The sequence below is a fragment of the Bombyx mandarina genome, chromosome 10 (assembly GCF_030267445.1).
Source record: "Bombyx mandarina strain Sakado chromosome 10, ASM3026744v2".
Taxonomy (NCBI): domain Eukaryota; kingdom Metazoa; phylum Arthropoda; class Insecta; order Lepidoptera; family Bombycidae; genus Bombyx; species Bombyx mandarina.
Window position 1 is genome coordinate 10,154,265 of NC_143217.1, and position 24,609 is coordinate 10,178,873.

Consider the following 24,609-nt stretch of genomic DNA (forward strand, 5'->3'; position numbering starts at 1 on the left):
TACTAGACCACACATCACAGATTTTTTTTGTTGTTTTTATGTTCAAACATCACGCAAATTAAAATCACATTCTAATTTTTCGGAATTGGAATCAAAATATAATAATATTATCGCTTTGCTCAAGTTGGCAATGTAAAAAAAATTGATTAATGGATGCCGCATGTACTGAACGATCGCTAGAGCGTTAAACGCGTTAAGGTATGCCTTGCATTGTTTAATAGACACAGTAACGAAGTGAAAAAAAAAACGAATTGATTTTGACCCGCACTTTCACTGCCGATGAAAAATGGATTATTTTTGATAATAGTAAGCGGTCATCATGTTGGTTAGACCCTGGTTCAGCAGATTTTATTTCATTAAAGTTTGTCAGTAAAACGAACAATAAATTATGTAGTAAAAAGTGATAATCAATTAGTAATTCCCATAAACCGACATGGAAAAAAGCAAGAACAATGTGATGTTTTTCTTATTCATTACCTGCTTGTGACTTGTGAATACTATTAAATTCTTAGTACTTCAATAATTAATCAACATAAATGTACGTAGAAGTCATCAATGTACCTAAACGCCTGTTTATATTCTATGTCAATGCTCCTCAGGTCGTAATTTATTCAAGTGTAAATTTAGCTTTGTTTCTAACACACGAGAACGGAAATTCTACACAAATAGAGATGAATGATTATCTTTTTGCATTTTAAATAAAAGTAGGTTTAAAATCGTGACATGTTCGCAGAGGTAACAAACTTTAAAATATGACATACCTATATATATTTGAGCAAAGATCAAACGGTGCCCATTGTTAATAACTCTATGGAGAAATAGTTCAACCTATCAAAATATGGAACCTGGCCGACTACAATTATTTTTTTAAAGCGTTTCCATCTTTAACTTATTTAAATACCACAAAGAAGTGACCCTGAGCAGGACGAGCGCGGATTCTATTTACATAAGCAGTCATTTTTTCCGTCACCCCGATGGAAGTTAAAGACTTGATCAAAGACCTACGTCCTCGCAAGGCTCCCGGTTCCGACGGTATATCTAACCGCGTTATTAAGCTTCTACCAGTCCAACTCATCGTGATGTTGGCATCTATTTTCAATGCCGCTATGGCGAACTGTATCTTTACCGCGGTGTGGAAAGAAGCTGACGTTATCAGTATACATAAACCCGGTACACCAAAAAATCATCCAACGAGCTACCGCCCAATTAGCCTGCTCATGTCTCTAGGCAAACTGTATGAGCATCTGCTCTACAAACGCCTCAGAGACTTCGTCTCATCCAAGGGCATTCTCATCGATGAACAATTCGGATTCCTTACAAATCACTCGTGCGTTCAACAGGTGCACCGCCTCACGGAGCACATTCTTGTGGGGCTTAATCGATCAAAACCGTTATACACGGGAGCTCTCTTCTTCGACGTCGCAAAAGCGTTCTACAAAGTCTGGCACAACGGTTTGATTTTCAAACTATTTAACATGGGCGTGCCGGACAGTCTCGTGCTCATCATACGGGACTTCTTGTCGAACCGCTCTTTTCGATATCGAGTCGAAGGAACCCGCTCCTCCCCGCGACCTCTCACAGCTGGAGTCCCACAAGGCTCTGTCCTCTCGCCCCTCTTATTTAGTTTATTCGTCAACGATATTCCCCGGTTGCCGCCGACCCAGTTAGCTTTATTCGTCGACAACACGACTATTTACTATTCGAGTAGAAACAAGTCCCTAATCGCGAAGAAACTTCAGAGCGCAGCCGTAGCCCTAGGATAGTGGTTCCGAAAATCGCGCATAGACATCAACCCAGCGAAAAGTACCGCGGTGCTATTTCAGAGGGGAAGCTCCACACGGATTAGGAGGAGGCATCTCACACCACTCACCATCAGGTGGGCCGTATGCTCGTCTGCCTACAAAGGAAAAAAAAAAACTTTCTTTAGACAACCCATACCCTGGGCCAGGAAGGTCAAGTACCTGGGCGTTAACCTGGATGCATCGATGACATTCCGCCTGCATATAAAATCAGTCCGCGACCGTGCCGCATTTATTCTCGGTAGACTCTACCCCATCATCTGCAAGCGGAGTAAAATGTCCCTTCTATGTTAATGAAAGGAGGTTCTCGAATATTCAAATTTTCTCGAAGCGTTCGAGATTTACGACAAATTAATTTTCTATGTAACATAAGAATCGTAAGCAAATTTTATGGTGAGTAACATAGTGTAATAGCCCGGGATAAGTCATACACGTCACCTGGCCACAAACTGGGATTTCCTTTTTTTTTCTACTTGTTCTAGTAACCTCGAGGGATTATTCTAGATTCACCGAGCTAGCAGGTGAGCTCACGGGGCTCAGACCGGGAGTGGTGCTAACACCGGTCCTAGCAAGAGCAGTACTTCGCAGAATCAACCACCGGATCGGAAACGCTACCCACTGAGAAGGGCGAGAAACCCAGTGGGCTGTGTCTATGGGTTAATTTACTCGTCGAGCCTTTCGTCGCAAGCGACGGGTTCGGCGTGGACGGTGACCGGTGACGGTGACGGTGATCGAGCCCAAGACGCTTTTGCAACACCGCGTTAGTCAAAAAGCAGTAGCACAAAATTTAAAGAGCATTCAATTATAATAATTAATATTAATTAAGAACGCGACGAGGATTATCGCCGCAGGTCTTTTATTATAATAAAGCGGTGGATATCTGACGAATTATTAACTAATTTTGAGGGTATTCACCTTAGACATGTGGAATGATGTGGAAATGTCAAACGATTCAATGATCGCTTCATTGCATCAGTCACCGAAATATTCAAATGGAACCGGTGTTTCAATGATGCAATTTACTGAATTACCTATGAATATTTTTTTGTTTGAAATATTTCAACAAACGAGATTCAAAAAAAGTGTACCTACTTATTGAAGGAGTGCGCCCATTTTTTTTAATTATGCCAAAAAAAAAAGCGTGTACATTTTTTTTACAAGTTAAACGCGATTGTCTATTATGTATATTTAAAATATACAGTGGGAAATACAGTGTTATCAATCATTACGAGATCTCCAAACTTTAAAAATTACTTCGTATCCGTAATTTTATTTTTCATCTACGCACAAGGCATACGCGTGCCAAAAGTTGCAATGGCAACCGTTCATATAGCAAGGGTAGTTTATGGACCAGAGAGACAAGTGTTATACCAGGAAAACGCAATGACATATTCTTGGGCCCGCGGTCTGCTCCCAACGCATCTGCAGAGCGTCAAGTCTTACATACGTCGCGTACCCCCTAGGCGTGGCGTTTCATTTAATACGTTTTTATTAACTTCAGACGTATGTAACAGTAGATATAAATATTTTATGAACAAATATGAGTAGAAGGGTTATTTTGATAATATCCTGAAAAGACCCACGCTTTTTACAATAAAAAAAAATTTTTCTTACACTATTTTTAATTCAAATTTATTAAAATTTATTTTCTATTTTTAGTTGGATTTTCTATAAAAGCGTATTTTGTTAGTTTTTTTTAAACTATTATTTATTTTTGATTAACAAGTATAGCGGATGACGTATGAAACCAGACATCTAGTAGGTACGCTATAAATAGACCATTAAGACTACAGGGATGCATGGTTGTCAAAAAATCAGCGCTGAAATATCTATTTGGGGAGCATAACTTTCTTTACTTCGTAGAGCGGTAAACGTTACAATGCGAATGTCACCACATAGACACGAGATCTGAGACTCAATTTTAAAGGATAACGACTGACCCACAATTCAAACCGGAAAACAATACTTCAAGACAAAAATAGGCAGGGTCGTGTTACATATGCGGGCTCATAAGCCACCCTTTTATCAGCAGCAGCAGTAACTTAGCCATATTCTCCTTATTCGACTTACTCCGTTATTTCTTCTTTCATAATTATACATAAAGTTACTCGTCAGCAAAAAGCAATTAACAACTTAAATAAATCCACATTTTAATGACAATATCTTTAAATAGGTTTATTGAAGTTTTAATTTATATTTTTGGTGATAAGCAGACGACTCTACGCCCATATCGTGTTAAGTGGTTAGGGAAGACCACAAACAGCGAATCCTGAATAATTTTGCCATTCCTAAGACATCAGACCGAAGTATCAACTGTCGATACATTGATACAACGGTAGTCCCATGCAACTACACACTACACAATGCCAATAGAACTTTATCTACATATATCTGTGATATGTCATATGTCATGTATGTGATATGTCACAGATATTTGTCGAACCCACTGAAGTATGAAACCTGTATAGTCTATGGTCGAACCATAGAAGTGTGTCGAACAGACGAATGTATCAAAATTTTAAGCACGCCATTGCTACGTTCTTTACATATTTCATTGCAGAATCCTAAAAGCGATGTATTAATTAAAACAATTTCAACGTAATACGAAATTTCCAAAAAAAAACAGTATTTTGTTTAAGTTATTTTCTCAACCACTTAAAAAGCTTTTAAAATAACAAAACATGTAAGTAGGGCATTCGTAAGCCGTTTACTACCATGTTGAAGTTTACCATTCTAAAGATATTTGTCGTCCAACCTAATGAAGTAATTCATAGCGAGCACAATCTCACGAGTAAATTACCTGCTAGATTCGAACACAACATTATAAATGAGAGTTCTGCTTTTAGCTACGAAACTTTGAATTTCAGCACAAGCCTCTAAAATGTGTGTAAATTGAAGTCGATTAACAACTTACTTTCACCCAATTTTTAAGTTTCATCTTATTTCGTTAAGCGATCAATATCTGATTTAAGAAATCTTAAAATTGCTTATATAAAAAATAAAAAAAGCTGCTTAAAATTGTCATTGCATTTTCCTAATCTTAGAACTGCATGTTAAGGGTATCAAATGTCTAACAAAGGTGTATTCGTTTAAAAATGAGTCTATCCTATTGTTATTAAAAAACAAATACAAAAAAGTTCATAACAAAAATGAAATGTAATGCATACAATAAATTAAAATCTTGAGGTGTCAGTGATGATGATTTAATGGTGATCGCTGGGCGTAAATTAGTAATTCTATCGTATATTTAATTTATGTACATTTTTATTAAAAAAATTCAGAAGTTTTTTCATCTTAATTAAACTACTTTTTTAATTTTTATATTTATTGCATAGATGGGTGGACGAGCTCACAGCCCACCTTGTGTTAAGTGGTTACAAGAGCCCATAGACATCTACAACGTAAATACCGCCACCCATCTTGAGAAATGAGTTCTAAGGTCTCAGTGTAGCTACAACGGCTGCCCCACCCTTAAAGCCGAAACGCATTAATGCTTCTCGACAGAAATAGGCAAGATTTGGGACCTACCCGTGCGTTTCGGCTTGAAGGGTGGGGCAGCCGTTATTATAGCCGATTCGTATCGCAAGATACGAATGCACTGGACGTCTTATCCTTTAGGCCGTTTTTATTGTCACTGGAAATCGTATTTTCAGTTATCGTGGTCACAGGCGGCTCCGTAAAAATTAAATTGAGGAAAGTGCTACAATATTTGCTCTTGATAAAAGTTTATCTAATCGGCAGCATTTGTTTTCACAGAAAAACAAGTGAAATCCATGTTAAATGTTGAACAATTCATTTTACTGTTGATATTTATGATTAGTTTTATTGGTTTGTTGTTATGAATGCGTATTAACAAATTCAAACGCATGTTCGGTGAATGCACGCCGTGACCGACTCGAGGCTGGCCGATAACCCGCCTTATGTAATTTACTTTAAAGATCGATCATGATCTAAACCAGGGATTCTCAAACTTATTTTGTCTTCTGCCCACGTTGAGATAAGTTATTTTTTAGCGCCCCCCTTTTTTCACCTACTTAAAAACCACTATAGCGAGAGCTCACTCGGTGTCTAAGAGTCCTAGATGAAATTACAAATCGCCTCACAAGCCTCTACCCAACGCCATCTTTTTTTTTTCTGGGTCTCATACCGCCCCCCTTTAGGCCTGCAGCGCCTGCAAGGGGGCGTTATCGCCCACTTTGGGAAAGGCTGATCTAAACAAATAAACGTTAGTTCATCTTCATGCGGTGCATCACTGCCGAAACAGATAGATATCATAGACGTTTCCAATTCTTATCAGGAAATATCCCTTGTTATTTCGATGAGTTGCTTTACATTCGTACAACTCAAGTGTTATGCTGGCGCCAGACATTTTCGTGTACGTACAAAGTAATAGAAAGCCAGTGGGCATGGGTATTAAAATTTTGAATATTTAGACAAAAATGCTCCGAGTCCCTTTTTAAACACATTTCAAAATTATCAAAGTTTACCTCTTACCGTTTTAGAAAATTTAGATACTTGGAACCACACCGAGATATCTATAAAACAGCATGTACAAAAGCCGTCGTGGCCTAAAGGATAAGACGTTCGGTGCATTCGTATCTTGCGATGCACCGATGTTCGAATCCCGCTGACGGGTACCAATTTTTCTAATGAAATACGTACCTACTTTATAAATATTAACGATTGACTTCCACGGTGAAAGAATAACATCGTGTAATAAAAATCAAACCCGCAAAATTATAATTTGCGTAATAACTGGTGGTAAGACCTCTTGTGAGTCCGCACGGGTAGGTACCACCACCCTGCCTGTATTTCTGCCGTAAAGCAGTAATGCGCTACGGTTGAAGGATGGAGCAGCCTTTGTAACTATACAGAGACCTTAGAACTCATATCTCAAGGTGGGTAGCGGCATTTACGTTGTACATGTCTATGGGCTCCGACAACCACTTAGCATCAGGTGGGTCGTGAGCTCGTCCACCCATCTAAGCAATAAAAAAAGCAAACTCAATAAATACATCCAGCAGTAATTTCGTTTTATAAAAATAATAAAACTAAATGAAAACATATTCCTTCTTTTTAAATTGATTAAAAAGGGATTACTATCATTGACAGTTAACTTGGTATCAATAAATTTATTCCATATAGCCATAATAAGCTATATTAAGATTTTATAAAATACTAGACGCGTCCCGTGGTTTCTCCCACGTCGAATTTGTAATTCAGAAAAAAATAAGAACGATGCACTTACTCGGGATAAAGAGTTGCTTTTTCCCCATTATTCAAACTATTACTCTGAATACATGTTTCCAAATTTCATTTAAAATCTTTCAGTGGTGCTTGACCACGAAAACGGAGTAGTTACATTCGAATACAATAATATTATTTGATACAAAATATCTAAAAGCGGTAAATTACATATTAGTAGTACCTCTGTCATTCTGATGTCCATCATCAATGGTGACCAAACACCGGTACATTCTACCTATTTATTAAGGCAATAAAAAGCTGTTGTAAGATTAGATTCTAAAAACTTTAATGTATCTCACTTTTGTAGCAACATAGAATTTTGATTCAATCAAGACCATATTCTACTCCAAATTAAAACATATTATCTCTCTGTGAAAAGTACATGAAAATCCGTTTAATAGTTCTAGAGAAGGGCACGTACAAAAACCAACAAACAAACAGAAAATTATTACAAAAATCGCTGGTATCTATGTGATATTACTCTTCATTAGTTACCCTCCTTCTGTTTTAATTACTTTTCTTTAGCGTACAAACACACCGAGTTGCAGTTTCATTATATCTATTGATTACTAGCTGACCCGGCAGACTTCGTAGTGCCTTAATCGATAAATAAAAGACCTAAACAATTGTATAAAATAGACATAAAACAAACAAAAGGAATCCGTCCGACGGGGGACACATCAAAGGAAAAACTAAATTGTTATTTATATTTAATTCCCAGCATTTTCATATTTATCTACCTTTTAAACCTTCTCTGGACTTCCGCTAATAATTAAAGACAAAAATTAGCCAAATCAGTCCAGCCGTTGTCGAGTTTTAGCGAGATTAACGAACAGCAATTAATTTTTATAAATTATAAATAATATAGAAAATAGAAGATAATTTATCTCCGAGTAGCATTGCTGCAACATAGAGACAGGCGCTGAATTATTTAGGGTTCTCGTTGTTGCTATAGAAATCATTAAAATTTGGAAGTATACTACTATCTCAACTTGCAAAATCTAATCCCAGAGTCGCTAATTTCAAAATCCCATTAAGAGCGTATCGGTTTGTAAGCAATAGTTAGAAAGCAAGTCAGTGATTTTTTTACTAGTGGTAGGACCTCTTGGGAGTCCGCACGGGTAGGTACTACCGCCCTGCCTATTTCTGCCGTGAAGCAGTAATGCGTTTCGGTTTGAAGGGTGGAGCGGCCGTTGTAACTATACTGAGACCTTAGAACTTATATCTCAAGCTGGGTGGCGCAATTTCGTTGTAGATGTCTATGGGCTCCAGTAATCACTTAACACCAGGTGGGCTCTGAGCTCGTCCACCCATCTAAGCAATAAAAAGTTTTTTTTTACTGATACACATTGTACTGTACTGTACATTGTAAACTTGTATGGTTAGGAGACCATATTCGTACCTATTTCTGCTATGAACCATTCATTATGTTGCTGTTTGAACGTGCAGGACAGCCCTTATTATAATATAGTACAATTAATATATCGACTTCATATCTGAAGATGTGCCGTGAGATCAGCTGTCTTTCTACAAAAAAAAAAAAATTTGGGTTGAAAAAAAAACAAGTTTTAAATTTAATATTCGTTGTATTTATAGTTCTTATCTTTACTTATATTTTCTGATTATAATTAAATGCGATTTCATTTTAGTAAAAAATATACAGGGTGTAAAAAAAAATAGGAGCTCATTTATAAAATTTTAATCTTATTTTAGTAGAATTGACTACAAAATTTTAAGTAAAAATTTGCGGAATATTTCTTTGAAATCATCTAAAGACAAAAGACAATTTATGATAAAATCGATGTGTATGATCTTCTTTTATTTTGTCGTCTATTTTAGGTATATAATAATATGACATCACGAAGCCGAGTCGCGTTCAGGCTATTTTTTTTGGGCGGGTTATAAAAAAAGGAAAATATTAGGAGTTAAACATTAACCATAATCATGACTCATTGAATATATAATCAGAAACATTAGGAATAATGTAAATATTTGCAATTCCTTATTGCTCACAAAATGTAAATGGAATTCAACATCAGTCTTTATTTAAAATGGCAGTGAGTATTAAGATTTTTCTTTAAAAAAAATTTATTACATCTTTTAATCCGATAAGTACTTGTCAATAGTGTAAAAATGGGCTTTTGAAAAAAAAAATCATACGTTTATTTATTTCTCTTTACAAGTTTACAGTTTAATATTATGCTTATTTGATATTTCTAGGTATGATTAGCACAGTTGTAACTTTTCTATTTATGGATGGATAAAAGAGTTGACAGCGCACCTGATGATATGTTGCTACCGGACCCCTAAGAAATCAACAATAATATAGCCACTGGTATCAGCTAAATACTACATAGGATCACTCGTATATGTAGGAAACAAAGATAAGTCGATTACCTCAAATTATTTCTACATCGTTCCATCCAACAGCATAATAATATAACATTTGCTCGAAGTACGATTCGTTTTACGCAATTTACCATGAAATTTTCCAATAAAATTTTAATCTTTCCTCGATTAATTAGAATAAAAAGGCATATTACTCAGCTCCTTAGTGGCCAGTCTTGCGGCCCTGTTCAGAGTCACGTTACAATGACCGTGGAGCGCTTCCAAACTATCGCTCTCCTTCTTACTCCATTTCGTTTCCATTGCTGCAGAGAAAGCGGTACACGAGAAGGTGCAAAGTAGACTTATCAGTATACAAACTCTCATTCTCAGCGCGTCGTTGGGCTGTTCGAGTAGATTTATAAAATTAAAACTCTTGTCCTCGAATAGTATTCTTTCGACAACGTCAGCTAGTTCCGGTAGGTCCTGCAGTATGGTGATTAGGAGACCGACTATGTTCAGGACTATCCTGGGATTTCTCGTGTCTGTAACGAAATATTAAGAATTATACGCTTTACTTATTTTAATGAGAACGTATTTTTAAACTCTCACTTTAAGTTATATTCATAATATAAAATGTAAGATTTAGATTAAAAAAATCGTTTAATGGGTGGTGATTTAGTGATTATTGAGAGAAGGTTCTCTATCCCTTTTCCAGTATGGGAATTTAGTTTTGGAATTTAGCTTTATAATTTGGGTTTCAGATGAGAACATTGGAATAATTATTGTCCAATCCAGTGCGTGCGTGCGTGCGTGATTAAGTGTGATTGATTGATTGAATAAGTGAGTGAGTTAGTGGGTGAGTGAGTGAGTAAGTGAGTGAGTGAGTGAGTGAGTGAGTAAGTGAGTGAGTGAGTGAGTGAGTAAGTGAGTGAGTGAGTGAGTGAGTAAGTGAGTGAGTGAGTAAGTGAGTGAGTAATTGAGTGAGTAAGTGAGTGAGTAAGTGAGTGAGTGAGTAAGTGAGTGAATAAGTGAGTGAGTGCGTGCGTGCCTGCGCGCTCGCGTGTGTGAGAAAAAGAGAGAGAGAAAAGTGTACTTTATTGCACATCAAAACATATTTAACATTAAAAAACAGGCAACAAGCAGGTATAATAATTGTACAATGGGCGGGGTGGTTTTCATTGCATCCTAAACACGATTGCCGTCTGCACTGCAGCTACGTGAATCGCTGCAGTGCAATTATAGCTCTAAATATTCTAACGTAGTTCTTAATTTGTACTAACATCCAAGTCGCGGTCAATAAAAATATTATTATTAATGTTATTAGAATGGCGTTCTTACCAAGCTTAAGCAGTTTAGTGAACACCGGATACGCGTTGTAGGCACTTAGGGCAGTGGCAAACTGTCTCACTCCTCTGCAGGAACGAACGCACAGCCACGCACACACTTCAACCATACGACTAACACCTTGTAATCTGTGAATAAAAAAATACAATTTGCAAAATGCGAAAATTGTGGTACTTGTTAGGAATGGCAAATCTAGTTTAAGCAGGTTATAAGCAAACCTTTTGCAAGTTAAAAATGGTAATATTTACCTATCCTCTGCTCCGTCGTCATTGTCCTCACTGTTCTCCATTAATGTGTTTATAGCTGCTACGAAATTATAAGGCACTTTCGCCTCCAAATATACCTGGTGAATGAAAGTCGCTCATTTGAAAAACGATTTCATTTATTATATCGTGGAGTGTAAGGCTATTTAATTTAAGCGACATTTCGCGTAGTACTCTACATTTATCTTTGTAATTAAAAGTGAGTTTTATTTGGTACTAGCTGACCCGGCAGACTTCGTAGTGCCTTAATCGATAAATAAAAGACCTAAGCTTTTGAATGAAATAAACATAAAACAAACAAAAGGGGGACACATCAAAGGAAAAACAAAATTGTTATTTTTGTTTAATTCCTAGCATTTTCATATTTATTTATTATAGAATACAAAAAATACTAACATCTTGTATATTGAGTAGCGTGTGTCTCGGCAGGGTGTGCACCAGAGCGGGCAACGCCAGTAGCGCAGCCACAGCCCCGCAGACCCGGCCGCCCCCCGCACCGCGCGCTGCATTGCCCACCACACCAACCACCATACTCACCTGCAAACAGGTAACGGAACTTAATACAAACTATGCCTATTTCTGCCGTGAAGCAGTAATGCGTTTCGGTTCGAAGGGCGAGGCAGCCGTTGTACTGTTAAAACGGAGACCTTACAACTCATGTCGCAAGGGCAGTGGCGGCATTTACGTTGTAGATGTCCATGGGCCACTTAACAACAGGTGGACCGTGAGCTCGTAAATCCAAAAGCAATTAAAAAAAATTACGGTTCATATCATAATATTATCGATGTTTCAAATAATTTATTTATGATTAATTTTTATTTCATTTATATATAAAATATGATATAGTCGTCGGTGACTACGAAAACTGTGAAGTATTCCAAACATGAGAAATAATGTAAAAGCACTTTTAATTATGTATACGGCAACATGCATTATGTTTAGAGGAAACAAATATTTTCTTGTTTCATCGGCTTTGGTTGTGCATTCTGTCAGCCACTGATTTGCGGCAATATGCATTGCATAATATGGTTGATATAATTAAAAATTCCCTTTGGCTTCGCCCACCTGTCCTGGTAAAACTGGAAAGGCCTCCGGGCCACCAGTAATCCTTCAATCGTAAAGAACAAAAAGGAAAAAAATATTGAAATTCATTAAATCATTAAAACTATGAAGAATCCAACACAATCCACAATATTATTTGATAAATATACCATATTCAACTGAGTCAAAGATTCGACATCGCCGTCCATAACTTCACTGATATTTGAATTCAAGAAAGCCTCCCATTCTTCTAGTTCAATGCTTGATGGTTCCTGCTCTGAAATTTTAAGTACCATTATAAAAAATTTACACTTTGGTATTAAAATTTATGGATATTAACTTTAACACATCAAATTTAAGCATTTTTTTAAATTTAATATATTTACCAACTGGTTTGTTATTCTCTTCGACTTTGAGAATTCTATCATTATCTGCAACATCTCGATCATTCGGTATATCTTCAATTACCTCACACTTCTCAACATCCTCATCCTTTTCTTCCTTTGAATGTTTTTCTTCTTCAGCACTAATAATACTTGGTATTTCCACAGTTGGTTCACTGATTCTTCTCTGACTATCACTTTTTTTATCCCAACTTCGTATACTAAATGATCTTTTAATGCTTCTTGTCAGTTTATTCCCGCCACTACCAAACCTTAGTTTATCCCTAGAGAACTGTAATATTTTCTGCTTATATGAAGGTGGTACACTTTTGCTTAATCCAGACTTGCAACTGATATCACTGCTGCATTTAGTTGAACTTTTAGGATTCTCTAAACTGTGTGAGGCAGTATCTGTTGTTTTAGATTTCTGTTTAAATTCAGTAACCTGTTCATCCTCAACACATCTGACTGCATCCGCTTTAGATTCTTCTGATTTTTCTGTTATATGTTTTTCTTCATCTATTTTCTCCATTTTCTTTGTATTTAATTCTATCTGTTTTTTATTACAAGCCATTAGCTGTGCCATATTGTTTTCTAGATTACAAACAAGGAGATTACTGTTGTTCATTACATTATATTCATGTCGTAAAAGCTTTGCATTGGCTACTGAAATGGGATATGCTTGCTCTTCATCATCAGTTTTGAGGCTGTCTCGAACACTGAATGCGCTAGTAGCCCTGACACTGTCGTCATCAGACATAGGCAAACATTCCAAAGCTTGCATGACTTTTACATTCCTTAAATCATGCTCTTTGGTTACAAGTCTTAGAGGATCACCTTCCATTTTCTTTGTTCTAATAACAAAAGAAAGTCTTTTACAAAATTAGTTCAACTATAATAATTTCTAAATTTACTATATTCTGCTGTGATTACTTTTATTTGAAAATCAATTTTGTAAATGTATTTAAAATCAATTTTTTAAATATTATTCTGTGTTGAAGTTCTTTTAATTTTAACTCTGATATTAATTACAAATCTGATATATCTGTATGTAATTTTTATTACCTTGCATTCCCAATGCATATTTTTTCCCGCTGCAATTGCTTGGCTTCTTGCTGACTGTGTGTCAAAGGCTTGGTAAATGGTGATTCACTCTGGACGTCTTCTGGTAGAATAAGAATGTGACCAGCTACAAATGGATGTTCTAATATTTCTGGCCAGCTCATTCTTTTCAAAGGATCTTTATGCAATAAGCCCTAAATAAATATTTTAATACTATTAAACTAATGGTACAAATAGTATAACTTAATTAACGTAAAATGTTAAATTTGTTGGGCACTTTTAAAAGCTTGAAGTGAGACCTCAAAAGCAAACAAACCTGTAGAAAGGTCCGAGCATTAGTGCTGATGAAACTAGGCCACTGTACAGGTTTGTGTCTAATCATGCGGACAAGTTGCCATATAGACATTGTACAGAAAGGTGGTTGTCCAGCAATTAGCTCATATACAATACAGCCAAGGGACCATAAGTCTGCCTGAAAAAAATACACAAAATGAAAATACAATTAAGATCTCAATATAATGTCTTAAGATAGGTGTCCTCAAGCACACTGAGATATCTATGGGCTCAGGTAACCACTTAGCACAAGGTGGCTTATTCACCCATATACTTTAAAAAAAACAATTTGGATAGTTATTATATTGATATTTAGTCAGTATTGTGATAGCAAGTATTAATAAAAAAAATTTACTCCTGTTGTTATAGGTGCTGAAATTTTCCACAAGGAGCCCTATAATGTACAAAAATGTTTGCAACTCTTTAGGATTCCTAACATTATTCAATGAGGTTTTGATGCATATTTGTGCATAAAAAGTGTCACAAATCTCTGTATAAAATGAAGTTTTAACCATATAATCACTTTTGCTTATACCAAAGTGATTAATTAACATATAAACCATACCATATATGCATATATAAGAATATTGTTGAATTAACTATCATCACCATAAATCCATGTTTTTTTTTAAATTATTTACAGGAAAATCTATGAAATTATTGATTTATATTAATTAAGCTGAGGACAAATTAAAATAAAAGTACACTAAAATATGTCATTTATTCTTATAAATAATGATTTACTAAGAATAATTAATGTAACTTCGAAAATTGAAAGTATTACTAATAGCATAGCTGCATTGATGGAACAGCATGCATACTAAGTATCCATACTTCCACACTACACAAATATTATAAATGTGAAAATGTGTTTGTTATTAGATTGTGTATTTGTATGCCCTTTCACATCAAAACAAAGCAACAGATTGACCAGCTTTTTTTTTTAAATTATAGTTTTACTAAGAATAGTTAGGTCAGACGGGAGACATCCCGGGATCTGGACGGGACCTGCAGCACGCAATGATTGCGTGCTGCGGGTCTCGCCTGCGAGGGAGATGCTGGACTTCCACCGGGCGCGTCCGTAGGTGGCGGATCACGGGATCCTCTGGGCGACATTCCCAGAGGTATCGTCCGATCTTTTTCGTTGCAAGGATTCTTAGGTTTAGGTCCTAGGTTTAGGATTAGGTTTAGATATAGGTTAAGGTCCTAGGTTTAGGATTAGGTTAAGGTTTAGGTTTAGGATTAGGATATTTTAGCTAGGCTTTGCAACGAAAGAGATCGGATGACGCGGACCAAATCAGCACTAGGAGGAGCGGAAGGTCGGCGCCCTCCACACTCTTCACTAAGTGAAGAGTGCTCCTTCTGGAGAGTGCAGCTTCCGATGGCACCGGTTTGCCGGCATGCCGTGAGCGGTGGCACCCTGTGCCCCGTTGTCGTGGAAGTGAGCCGGCGTTGCATGTCTGTGACTGCTGGCCGCTGGTTGCCATGTCCCCGGCTTCGGCTACAGGGGAGCGCCCCTCAGATATGGGGGGTACCGGTTCGCCGGCGTGGCTCCGTGGTTGCTCGTTTCGAGCGTCGGGCGGTGGTCTACCGAGTTGCCCTGGGCATTCGGTGGGCGACCGGCCAACCCGTAATCCCCACTGAGTGGGGGGCGGTGACCGCTGCCGCAAGGCACGGGGTCGCGAGGACGTAAACCTCTATAAAAAATACCCCAATCCCAAGCTCCGATGCCTGGCGAAGGGATGAATGGCTGGAGGGAGTTCAGTCCCAAGGGCATCACTCGATCCCAGGGGACCAAACCCCTGGTTAAATAACAAAGGAAAAAAAAATGAAAATGGACAATTGCAAACAGATATTACCCCAGGAGGGTACCTCTCGCTCAGCGGGAGGAGAATCCCTCCGTGCCTCTGAGCAATCGGAGGCACGCTGCCCCTCGTATTCTGGGGGGGGCAACAATTGCCAAGAGGAAGGCGGCGGCAGCACGAGCCGCGAAAGGGAGAGGATCCCACTCGTGCACCCCGAGCGCTGTGACAGTGCGCTCTCACTGCGCTCGACCCAAAGCTCCGCAAGGGGCTGCGTGTCGAGCGGTCGGGAGTCGCCACTTTTCGTCCACGACAGCGCCGGACTTTTCGTCAGTCGGAACCAGGCTGACTCGAGAGCTCGAAGGAAGCGGAAGTCGGTCAAACGACCGGCGGCTCCCGCTCCCTCCGAGTCCTCGGAGGTGGAACCCGCACCTGCCAAGTTCCTGGCAGTCGAGGAAGGGCTGGTGAATGCTACGGCGTTACCCCCCATAGGATGCGGACCTGCACGAAATTTGACGGTGACCTACGGCGAACCGGTTGTCACCACCCCGGTGCGGACCAGTGCCTCCCGCCGTAGAGATACAGCTCATGTGAGGGAAGGTGAGGTTGAGCGACTATCCCGCTCCCTCGTCAAAGAAATGGAGGCTACGGATCCACGGGGGACATTCGTAGTCTCGAAGGAGATTGTCTCCGCGGTGGCGACCAAATCGGGCTCGTTGAAGGGCACATATGTGCAAGCCCTGAACCGCGTGGCCACCGCCGTGGAGACACGACTGGACGATCTCCTAAAACGGACAAGCACGGACGAAGTGATTAGCCTGCGGTTGCAAATGGAGCAACTGCAGGCACTATACACTTCCGTCCAAGTAGAAAACGCGGAGCTTCGTGCGGAGAGTGCTCGGGTGCGGGAGGAGATGGCCAGGATGCGTGTGGTCCTTGACGATGTCGTGGGATGCCAAGGCAGCTCGGCCTCTCCGCCACCCGTGCCCTCACAGCAGGAAGCAACGGATAAAGACCGCGAGATAGAGGAATTAAAGAGGTGTCTCGCGATAATGGAGGCCCGCACGTCTACGGTGGAACGCGCAAGGCCTCCACTGGCGCACGAGCGGCCTGTGCCCACAAATGCGACAGCGACCGCAGTTGTACCAGCGCCCACGGGGGCTGCAGCCAAGGTGCGTATGGCACCCGCCACACGAACGGTGCGCAGCTCTCGTGCACCGGCTAAGCCCGCTGGACGACGAACGCCCGCCCAGCCCACGAGGCCCCAAGCCGCTGCTTCTGCCCCGCCCCAGGCCGCTGCTTCTGCCCCGCCCCAGCCTGCCAAGGTGGGGCCTGGCAGAAGCCGCAAAAAGCGAGAGAGGGGCGTGAATGCCGCTGAGACGGCGCCGATCCCCCAGCCCCGCCCATTACCTCCTGCTCCGTCCAACATGGATGAAGCCTGGAACACGGTGGTGAGGCGGGGGCGAAGGAAGGCTGCAGCGCCAAGCACCCGAACCACCCCTGCGGTCGCCTCCCCTCAAGCAATGGGTCGAGCGACGACTGGGGGAGGGAGAAAAGGGCGCAAGGTGAAGAAACCGCGCGCCCCACGGTCGGCAGCGGTCGTATTAGAACTGCTGCCGGCTGGCAAGGAAAAGGGCCTCACCTATGGGGAGGTGATGGCTCGGGCGCGCGGTAGCGTCGACGTTGACGCCATAGGTGTGGAAGGGGGACTCCGAGTCCGGCAGACGGCCAGCGGGGCTCGGCTGTTGGTATGTCCTAGTGCTGACTCCGGCGCGGCCGCAGACAGACTGGCAGCCCGGCTTCGCGAAATTCTGCCGGACCCGGAAGTGGTGCGCATAGATAGGCCTGTCAAGATGGCGGAAGTCAAAGTGACGGGCCTGGATGAATGTGCCACTAAGGAGGAAGTGGCCGCCGCTATTGCGTCGCAGGGCAACTGCGCCCGCGCACAAGTGAAGGTGGGGGAGCCTCGGAGTTGTTACTCTGGATCTTTCACTGTGTGGGCGCGTTGCCCTGTGCAGGTGGCCACTCTTTTGGCCACGCCTCCACAAGGTCGGCCCGCCGACTCGCCGGGGAGGCTGCGCGTGGGCTGGGTGATAGCCCACGTGCAGTTGTAGGAGGCACGTCCATGGCGATGCCTCCGGTGTTTTGGCACCGGTCACGGCCTCGCCAAGTGCCCATCGGCTGTGGATCGCAGCGGACTTTGCTTCCGTTGCGGTCAGGCTGGGCACAAGGCAGCCTCTTGCAGCGCCGCCACGCCACACTGCGTGTTGTGCGACGCGGCGAAGCGGCGGGCCGATCATCGAGCTGGAGGCCCGGCCTGCTGTTCCGCCCCCTCTTCCACAAAGAGGCGGCGTGGCGGGAAAAAAGAGAAGAAAAAGGCAGAGAGAGAGCCGGCTGCACGTGAAGCAGCCGGCCCGTCAGTTCCCGCCGCGGCCGTCGAGCCGCAAGGCGGGACGGAAGACGAGGGAGCGATGGATGTGACACCTCAATAATGGGTCACGTCCATCGCTTCCTCCAAGCGAATGTGAACCACTCCGCCAGGGCGCAGGATCTCCTCGTCCACACCATGGCGGAGTGGTTCATCGACATCGCGATCGTCGCGGAGCCATACTTTGTACCTCCCGACCGGGAGGATTCCTGGGCCGGAGATGTCGATGGCTCTGTGGCGATCGTGATGCGACAGTCGGCGGCGTTACCCCCCCTTGGAATGGTGGCCAAGGGACCCGGGTACGTCGTAGTTAGGGTCGACGAAACCGTCGTGATCGGGGTGTACTTCTCTCCGAACAGGAGTCTCGCCGAGTTCGAGCAGTTTCTGGGTGGGCTCGAGGCGTTGATCCATCGCTTCGAGTCTCGCCCGTTGATACTGGCGGGGGACCTCAACGCCAAATGTACGGCGTGGGGTTCCCCTCGCACGGACTCACGCGGCGAGTTCCTGTCGGAGTGGGCCTTCGCGACCGGCCTCTGTCTTTTGAACAGAGGTTCGGTCGCGACCTGCGTGCGGTGGAATGGGGAATCACACGTGGACGTCTCGTTTGCGTCCTCATCCGCCGCGCGCCGTATCCTTGGCTGGCGTGTCCTCGAGGGGGCGGAGACGCTCTCGGACCATCGGTTTGTCCGATTCGAGCTCTCTGCTTCCAGCTCGTTGAACGCGCCGGCTGAAGACGCCCGCGGCGAGGAGGAGCTCCCGCGTAGCGCTCCCCGATCATTCCCACGATGGGCACTGAAGCGCCTGAACAAGGTGCTCGCGGTGGAGGCGGCCACAGTGGCCGCGTGGGCGCCGATGCCCGCGCGTCTAGTGGACGTGGAGTCGGAGGCCGACTGGTTCCGGGGTACAATGCGTCGCGTCTGCGATGCTTCGATGCCCCGGATCAGCGGTCGCGCTCCACGTGGTGGTGCGTATTGGTGGACGCCCGAGATCGCGCTCCTCCGAGAGGAGTGCGTGCGGGCGCGCCGCCGAAGCGCCCGCCACCGCCGTCGCCGCCTTCGCGATGCGGACTTCGCGGAGGTAGCGGCCCGCCTGCATGCCGACTGCCGTCAGAAGCAGGAGGCACTGCGGCGGGTCATCGGCGAGGCCAAGTCTCAGAGCATGAAGACGCTCCTAGAGACGCTCGACCAGGATCCCTGGGGGCGCCCGTACCAAACGGTCCGCAAGAAATTGCGGCCGTGGGCGCTCCCGGTGACAGAGCGTCTCCAGCCTCAGCAGCTGCGGGAGATTGTCTCCGGACTGTTCCCGCGGATGGAGAGGGACTTCGAGCCCCCCTCCATGGGCGCGCCGCCACGGGGTGATGTGAGCGGTGATGCCCCTGCTGAGGTGGTCCCTCCGAGCATCTCGGAGGAGGAGATTCGTGCGGCCGTGTCGAGGATGCGGAGGAAGGACGCGGCCCCCGGCCCTGACGGTGTTCATGGTCGGGTCTGGGATTTGGCCTTCGGTGCCCTTGGGGACCGGCTCGTGCGGCTCTTTGAAGCCTGCCTCGAGTCGGGACGGTTTCCGAAACAGTGGAAGACGGGCAGACTTGTTTTGCTGAGGAAGGAGGGACGCCCTGCAGACTCACCTGCGGGGTACCGTCCAATCGTGTTGCTGGACGAGGCGGGAAAACTGCTCGAGCGAGTGGTGGCCGCCCGCATCGTCCAGCACTTGGCGGGGGTGGGTCCCGATCTGTCAACGGAGCAGTTCGGATTCAGGGAGGGCCGCTCGACCATCGACGCGGTGATGCGCGTGCGCGCCCTCTCTGATGAGGCTGTCGGCCGGGGCGGGGTTGCACTGGCGGTGTCCCTGGACATCGCCAATGCGTTCAACACCCTGCCCTGGTCGGTGATCGCAGGGGCGCTGGAGTATCACGGCGTCCCTGCGTATCTCCGTCGGCTGATCGGGTCCTACCTCGAGGACAGGTCGGTCATGTGCACCGAGCACGGTGGGGCGGTGCTCCGCTTCCCCGTCGAGCGCGGTGTCCCACAGGGGTCGGTCCTTGGCCCTCTCTTGTGGAACATCGGCTACGACTGGGTCCTGCGGGGTGCCCTTAGCGCTCCTCTCCCGGGTCTAAGCGTAGTTTGTTACGCGGACGACACCTTGGTCGTGGCCCGGGGTAGGGACTTGCGCGAGTCTGCCCGTCTTTCCTGCGCGGGGGTGGCCTTCGTCGTCGGCAGGATCCGAAGGCTGGGTCTGGAGGTGGCGTTCGATAAATCCCAGGCCCTGTTGTTCCACGGGGCCCGGAGAGCGCCGCCTCAGGGGGCCCACCTCGTGATCGGAGGCGTTCGCGTCGAGATCGAGGCGACCGGGTTGCGGTACCTCGGCCTCGTACTTGACGGTCGTTGGAGCTTCCGTGCTCACTTCGAAAGATTGGGTCCCCGACTGATGGCAGCCGCCGGCTCGCTGAGTCGGCTGTTGCCGAACGTCGGGGGTCCCGACATGGTGGTGCGCCGCCTCTACACGGGGGTGGTGCGGTCAATGGCACTGTACGGGGCGCCCGTATGGTGCCACGCCCTGACCCGTGACAACGTCGCAGCGTTGCGACGTCCGCAGCGCGCGATTGCGGTCAGGGCGGTTCGTGGGTACCGCACCGTCTCGTTCGAGGCGGCGTGCGTGCTCGCCGGGACGCCTCCCTGGGACCTGGAAGCGGAGGCGCTTGCTGCGGATTACGCGTGGCGATGTGATCTCCGCTCCAGGGGGAGCCGCGTCCCGGCGCGGCGGAAGTTCGAGCGCGGAAGCTTCAATCTCGGCGTGCCGTGCTCGAGGCGTGGTCTCGCCGCCTGGCGGACCCCGCCTACGGGCGACGGACCGTCGAGGCGATCCGCCCGGTCCTCTCGGACTGGGTGAATCGCGACCGCAGACGTCTCACCTTCCGAGCGACGCAGGTGCTCACGGGACACGGCTGTTTCGGTCGCTACCTGCACCTCGTCGCCCGGAGGGAGCCGACGCCGAAGTGCCACCATTGCAGTGGCTGCAACGAGGACACGGCGGAGCACACGCTCGCGTGCTGCCCCGCTTTCGCGGAGCAGCGCCGCGTCCTCGTTGCAAAAATAGGACCGGACTTGTCGCTTCCGACCGTCGTGGCTGCGATGCTCGGCAACGATGAGTCCTGGCAGGCGATGCTCGACTTCTGCGAGTCCACCATCTCGCAGAAGGAGGCGGCGGAACGGGAGAGGGAGAACTCTTCCTCCCTCTCGGCGCCGTGCCGCCGCCGTCGAGCCGGGGGTCGGAGGAGGGCGTTTGTCCAGCTCCGGCCCCTATGAGGAGGCAGTCTCCTCCCGGTGATGGTCACGGGGCGACCTAAGGGGGCTGAGACTGCGCCGCACGCTACCGTCACTCTAGCGCGCTGGCATCAGGAGGACGGGACGACGCGTCGGCGGCTGCGGACTGCGATGCGGTCCGCATTTTCGTCGTCGCTGTCGTCGCCGAACATACTGTGGAAGAGCAACCCGGTCGGCGGTGTATCGCGTTCCGACCCGGCAGGCTGGTTCTGGCCCAGCGGGGTATCCCGGAACACCAGCGGCATCGCCCGGGCGGCCTGAAGGGCCGCCGTACCGCGGAGACTGACGTCGTTGGTCGTCGACTATCGCCTCGACGACCCGTCGGTCGGGCGTCCTCGGGGTGGCGCCGCGTGTCTGGTTGTAGTGTTGACCGCGGGAACCCCCCTACTCTGACCGGGTTTTGACCCCGGACGGAGATCGGACGCCGGGTGTAAGAGTGCAGGGGAGTCGTTTAGTGGGTGGGCCCTAAATTCCTTGGGCCCGCGGTCTGCTCTCAACACCTGCAGATCGTAGAGTCTCACATACCCCGCGCGCCCCCTAGGCGCGGGGACCTCGTAGGAGGTTCGGCCCTCGGCCCGGAAAAAAAAAAAAAAAAAAAAAAGACGGGAGACATAGGTAAAAACATGTCATCTCCACAGAAAATTAAACTCTTTGTTTATATAATGCTATTTTTATATAATTACCTGATGATCATATGGCTTCTCATCAATTAACTCGGGGGCCATGTACAATGGTGTGCCTTTGATGGATGTTAAAATGTGTGTTGCATTTGTCATTATTCTTGCAAGACCAAAGTCACAGAGTTTGGCACGTCCTGTACTATCCAATAGCACATTTTGTGGCTTGAGGTCTCTAAAATAGTTATTTTGTATGATAAATGTTCAGGACTAATATAAAATCATAATAAATGAATCATAGATATTTCTATGATTATTTTCTTTCTCAATTTTATTCAATGAGAATTACTTCAATATCCAATTTCAACGTTAAAAGCTCAGATCAAATTAAATATTAACTATAAGACCAATAACTTTCTATCCCACTCTCAATTTTACAAATTATTTTTTTTATTTAAATAAGTCTTAATAGATTCAGTATCCAGAACCAATCAATTTAACTGTCCACATTGAGATATAAGATGAATGTCTCTAATATAAGTCAGGCTTTAGAGAAAAGACGAATAAATTATACTGGTTTTACCTAGCTATGCCCCCTGCCAAGTTTCAAAAAATGTTTAGATATAATAATGATATACATTAATAATGATATAATAATATTACCTATGTAAAACTCTATGAGAATGTAAGTAGTACAGTGCAGACACAAGGTCCCAAGTAATCTTCTTCACTTGTTCTTCATTAAGACAACCCTCCTTAGCCAATATTCCATGTAGTTCTTTCTCAGCATATTCTGTGACAACTACCAATTCTGTATCAGTGTCGAAACTGTCTATCATCCGAATTATGTTTGGATGATTCAATTGCCTCTGTATGTCGCATTCTTGCTTCAAACATTTTAAGTCTTTAGACGAGCGACCTTTCTGAAAATGTTGAATTATTGTGTAAGAATATTTGTTTATAAACTAAGGTGAATGACAAGAGGTTTGATAATGATATCCATGACAGCGAAGACATTGGAATCATGATAACTGAATAAGACCATTTACAATTTTAATTGTGAATAGGAAAACCTGGTTAATAAAATTCTCTGTTGGGTGTACAATTATTATTTTATCACACTTTATTAATGATCTTATTACATATATTATTTTGGAAATAGTGGAAATGAAGATTTATTACGCACTCGCAAGTTTTTTTTGTAATTTATTTGTATTGATGGTATACATTTATAGAAAAAAATTAGGAAATCATGAAGGCACTAAGTATTTGAAGTCATAAAAACTTAATAAATACCTTCCTTATCACTTTCAAGGCTACTACAGCATCGGTATCTTTGTGTTTTGCTTTAAAAACACGTCCAAATGAGCCCTCGCCGACGAATGAATTTATAACGTAGCTATTCATTTTAAAATGTAAAATTGTATAATATCTATTATGGTGTATATATGCTAATATAGATCCATTAATTTTGAAATTTCCTGTTTTTATTTATTGATTTGCATTTCTCTGCTCGACTTGTCTAACGTATTTTTTTTTTTAAAAGATTTTATGACCTGGTAACTAAGACCTTTAAGTCATGTCTTATTTTACTTTATTTTCTTAATTTTATGAAAAATGATAATATGGAGTGAAATGAAATGAAGATGATTAATTTGAGACATTAATCAACTGGGATGAAATTTAATGAAATGAGATGATATGGGATGAAATATAATCGCAGTAAAACGGTGGTCATTTACTGAGATTTTTTCAGTGGACTTTTTGGAGGAACCCGAGAAGTTACGTCCAGCAGCTTTGTTTCATTTTCACACATTTGTGCACTTTCACAGATATTAAACAGTTAATAAACCACCATTATTACACATTTAAACCTGAAGAAACACTAAATAGACAAAATAAAACAAATCACACAACTTCACTCCTCGCGTTCCCGCCAAAAAGTCCCCTTGTCTAACGTACAAGTAAATAAACCATAGATTATACACTTAATATATTTGAACATTAAATATTTTGTAGGTAGTAGTAGTAGTAGTTTTATTTTTCTAAATGGAAAGGCAAAGGTATCACACCATACAGCCTAGTCTTTTATAGATTTTTTTTTATGAAATATGATATTATGAAATGAAATGAAGCTGATTAATTTAATATGAAACATGGCATGGCATGAAATGAATTGAAATGAGATGAGATGATAATTATGATATGGGTATTTTTATGAAAAATTATGAAATGGAGTGAAATGAAGAATTTGAGACATTAATCAACTGGGATGAAATTAAGTAAAATGAGATGAGTGGTAGGACCTCTTGTGAGTGCACGCGGGTGGGTACCACCACCCTGCCTATTTCTGCCGTGAAGCAGTAATGCGTTTCGGTTTGAAGGGTGGGGCAGCCGTTGTAACTATAAGTATACTTGAGACCTTAGAACTTATATCTCAAGGTAGGTGGCGCATTTACGTTCTAAATGTCTATGGACTCCAGTAACCACTTAAAACCAGGTGGGCTGTGAGCTAAAAAAAAGATTACATGCGATGAAATATAATCTCAGTAAAATGGTGGTCATTTACTGATTTTTTCAGTGGACTTTTTGGAGGATCCCGAGAAGTTACGTCCAGCGGCTTTGTTTCGTTTTCCCATATT

General features: G+C 43.8%; 1 protein-coding gene across 1 annotated transcript; it reads right to left on the reverse strand.

Annotated features, from left to right (window-relative positions):
* Positions 1-8,612: 8,612 nt before the first annotated feature.
* fu (STKc_STK36 domain-containing protein fused) lies at positions 8,613-23,916 on the reverse strand. Its single transcript, XM_089730393.1, has 11 exons — positions 23,264-23,916; positions 22,631-22,890; positions 22,034-22,202; positions 13,784-13,939; positions 13,471-13,661; positions 12,409-13,259; positions 12,193-12,299; positions 11,378-11,518; positions 10,967-11,061; positions 10,713-10,846; positions 8,613-9,916 (listed from the first exon to the last, which is right to left on the reverse strand). Exons 1-11 carry the CDS (start codon positions 23,372-23,374, stop codon positions 9,564-9,566), a joined length of 2,568 nt encoding a protein of 855 aa, XP_089586519.1. The 5' UTR covers positions 23,375-23,916; the 3' UTR covers positions 8,613-9,563.
* Positions 23,917-24,609: the final 693 nt, after the last annotated feature.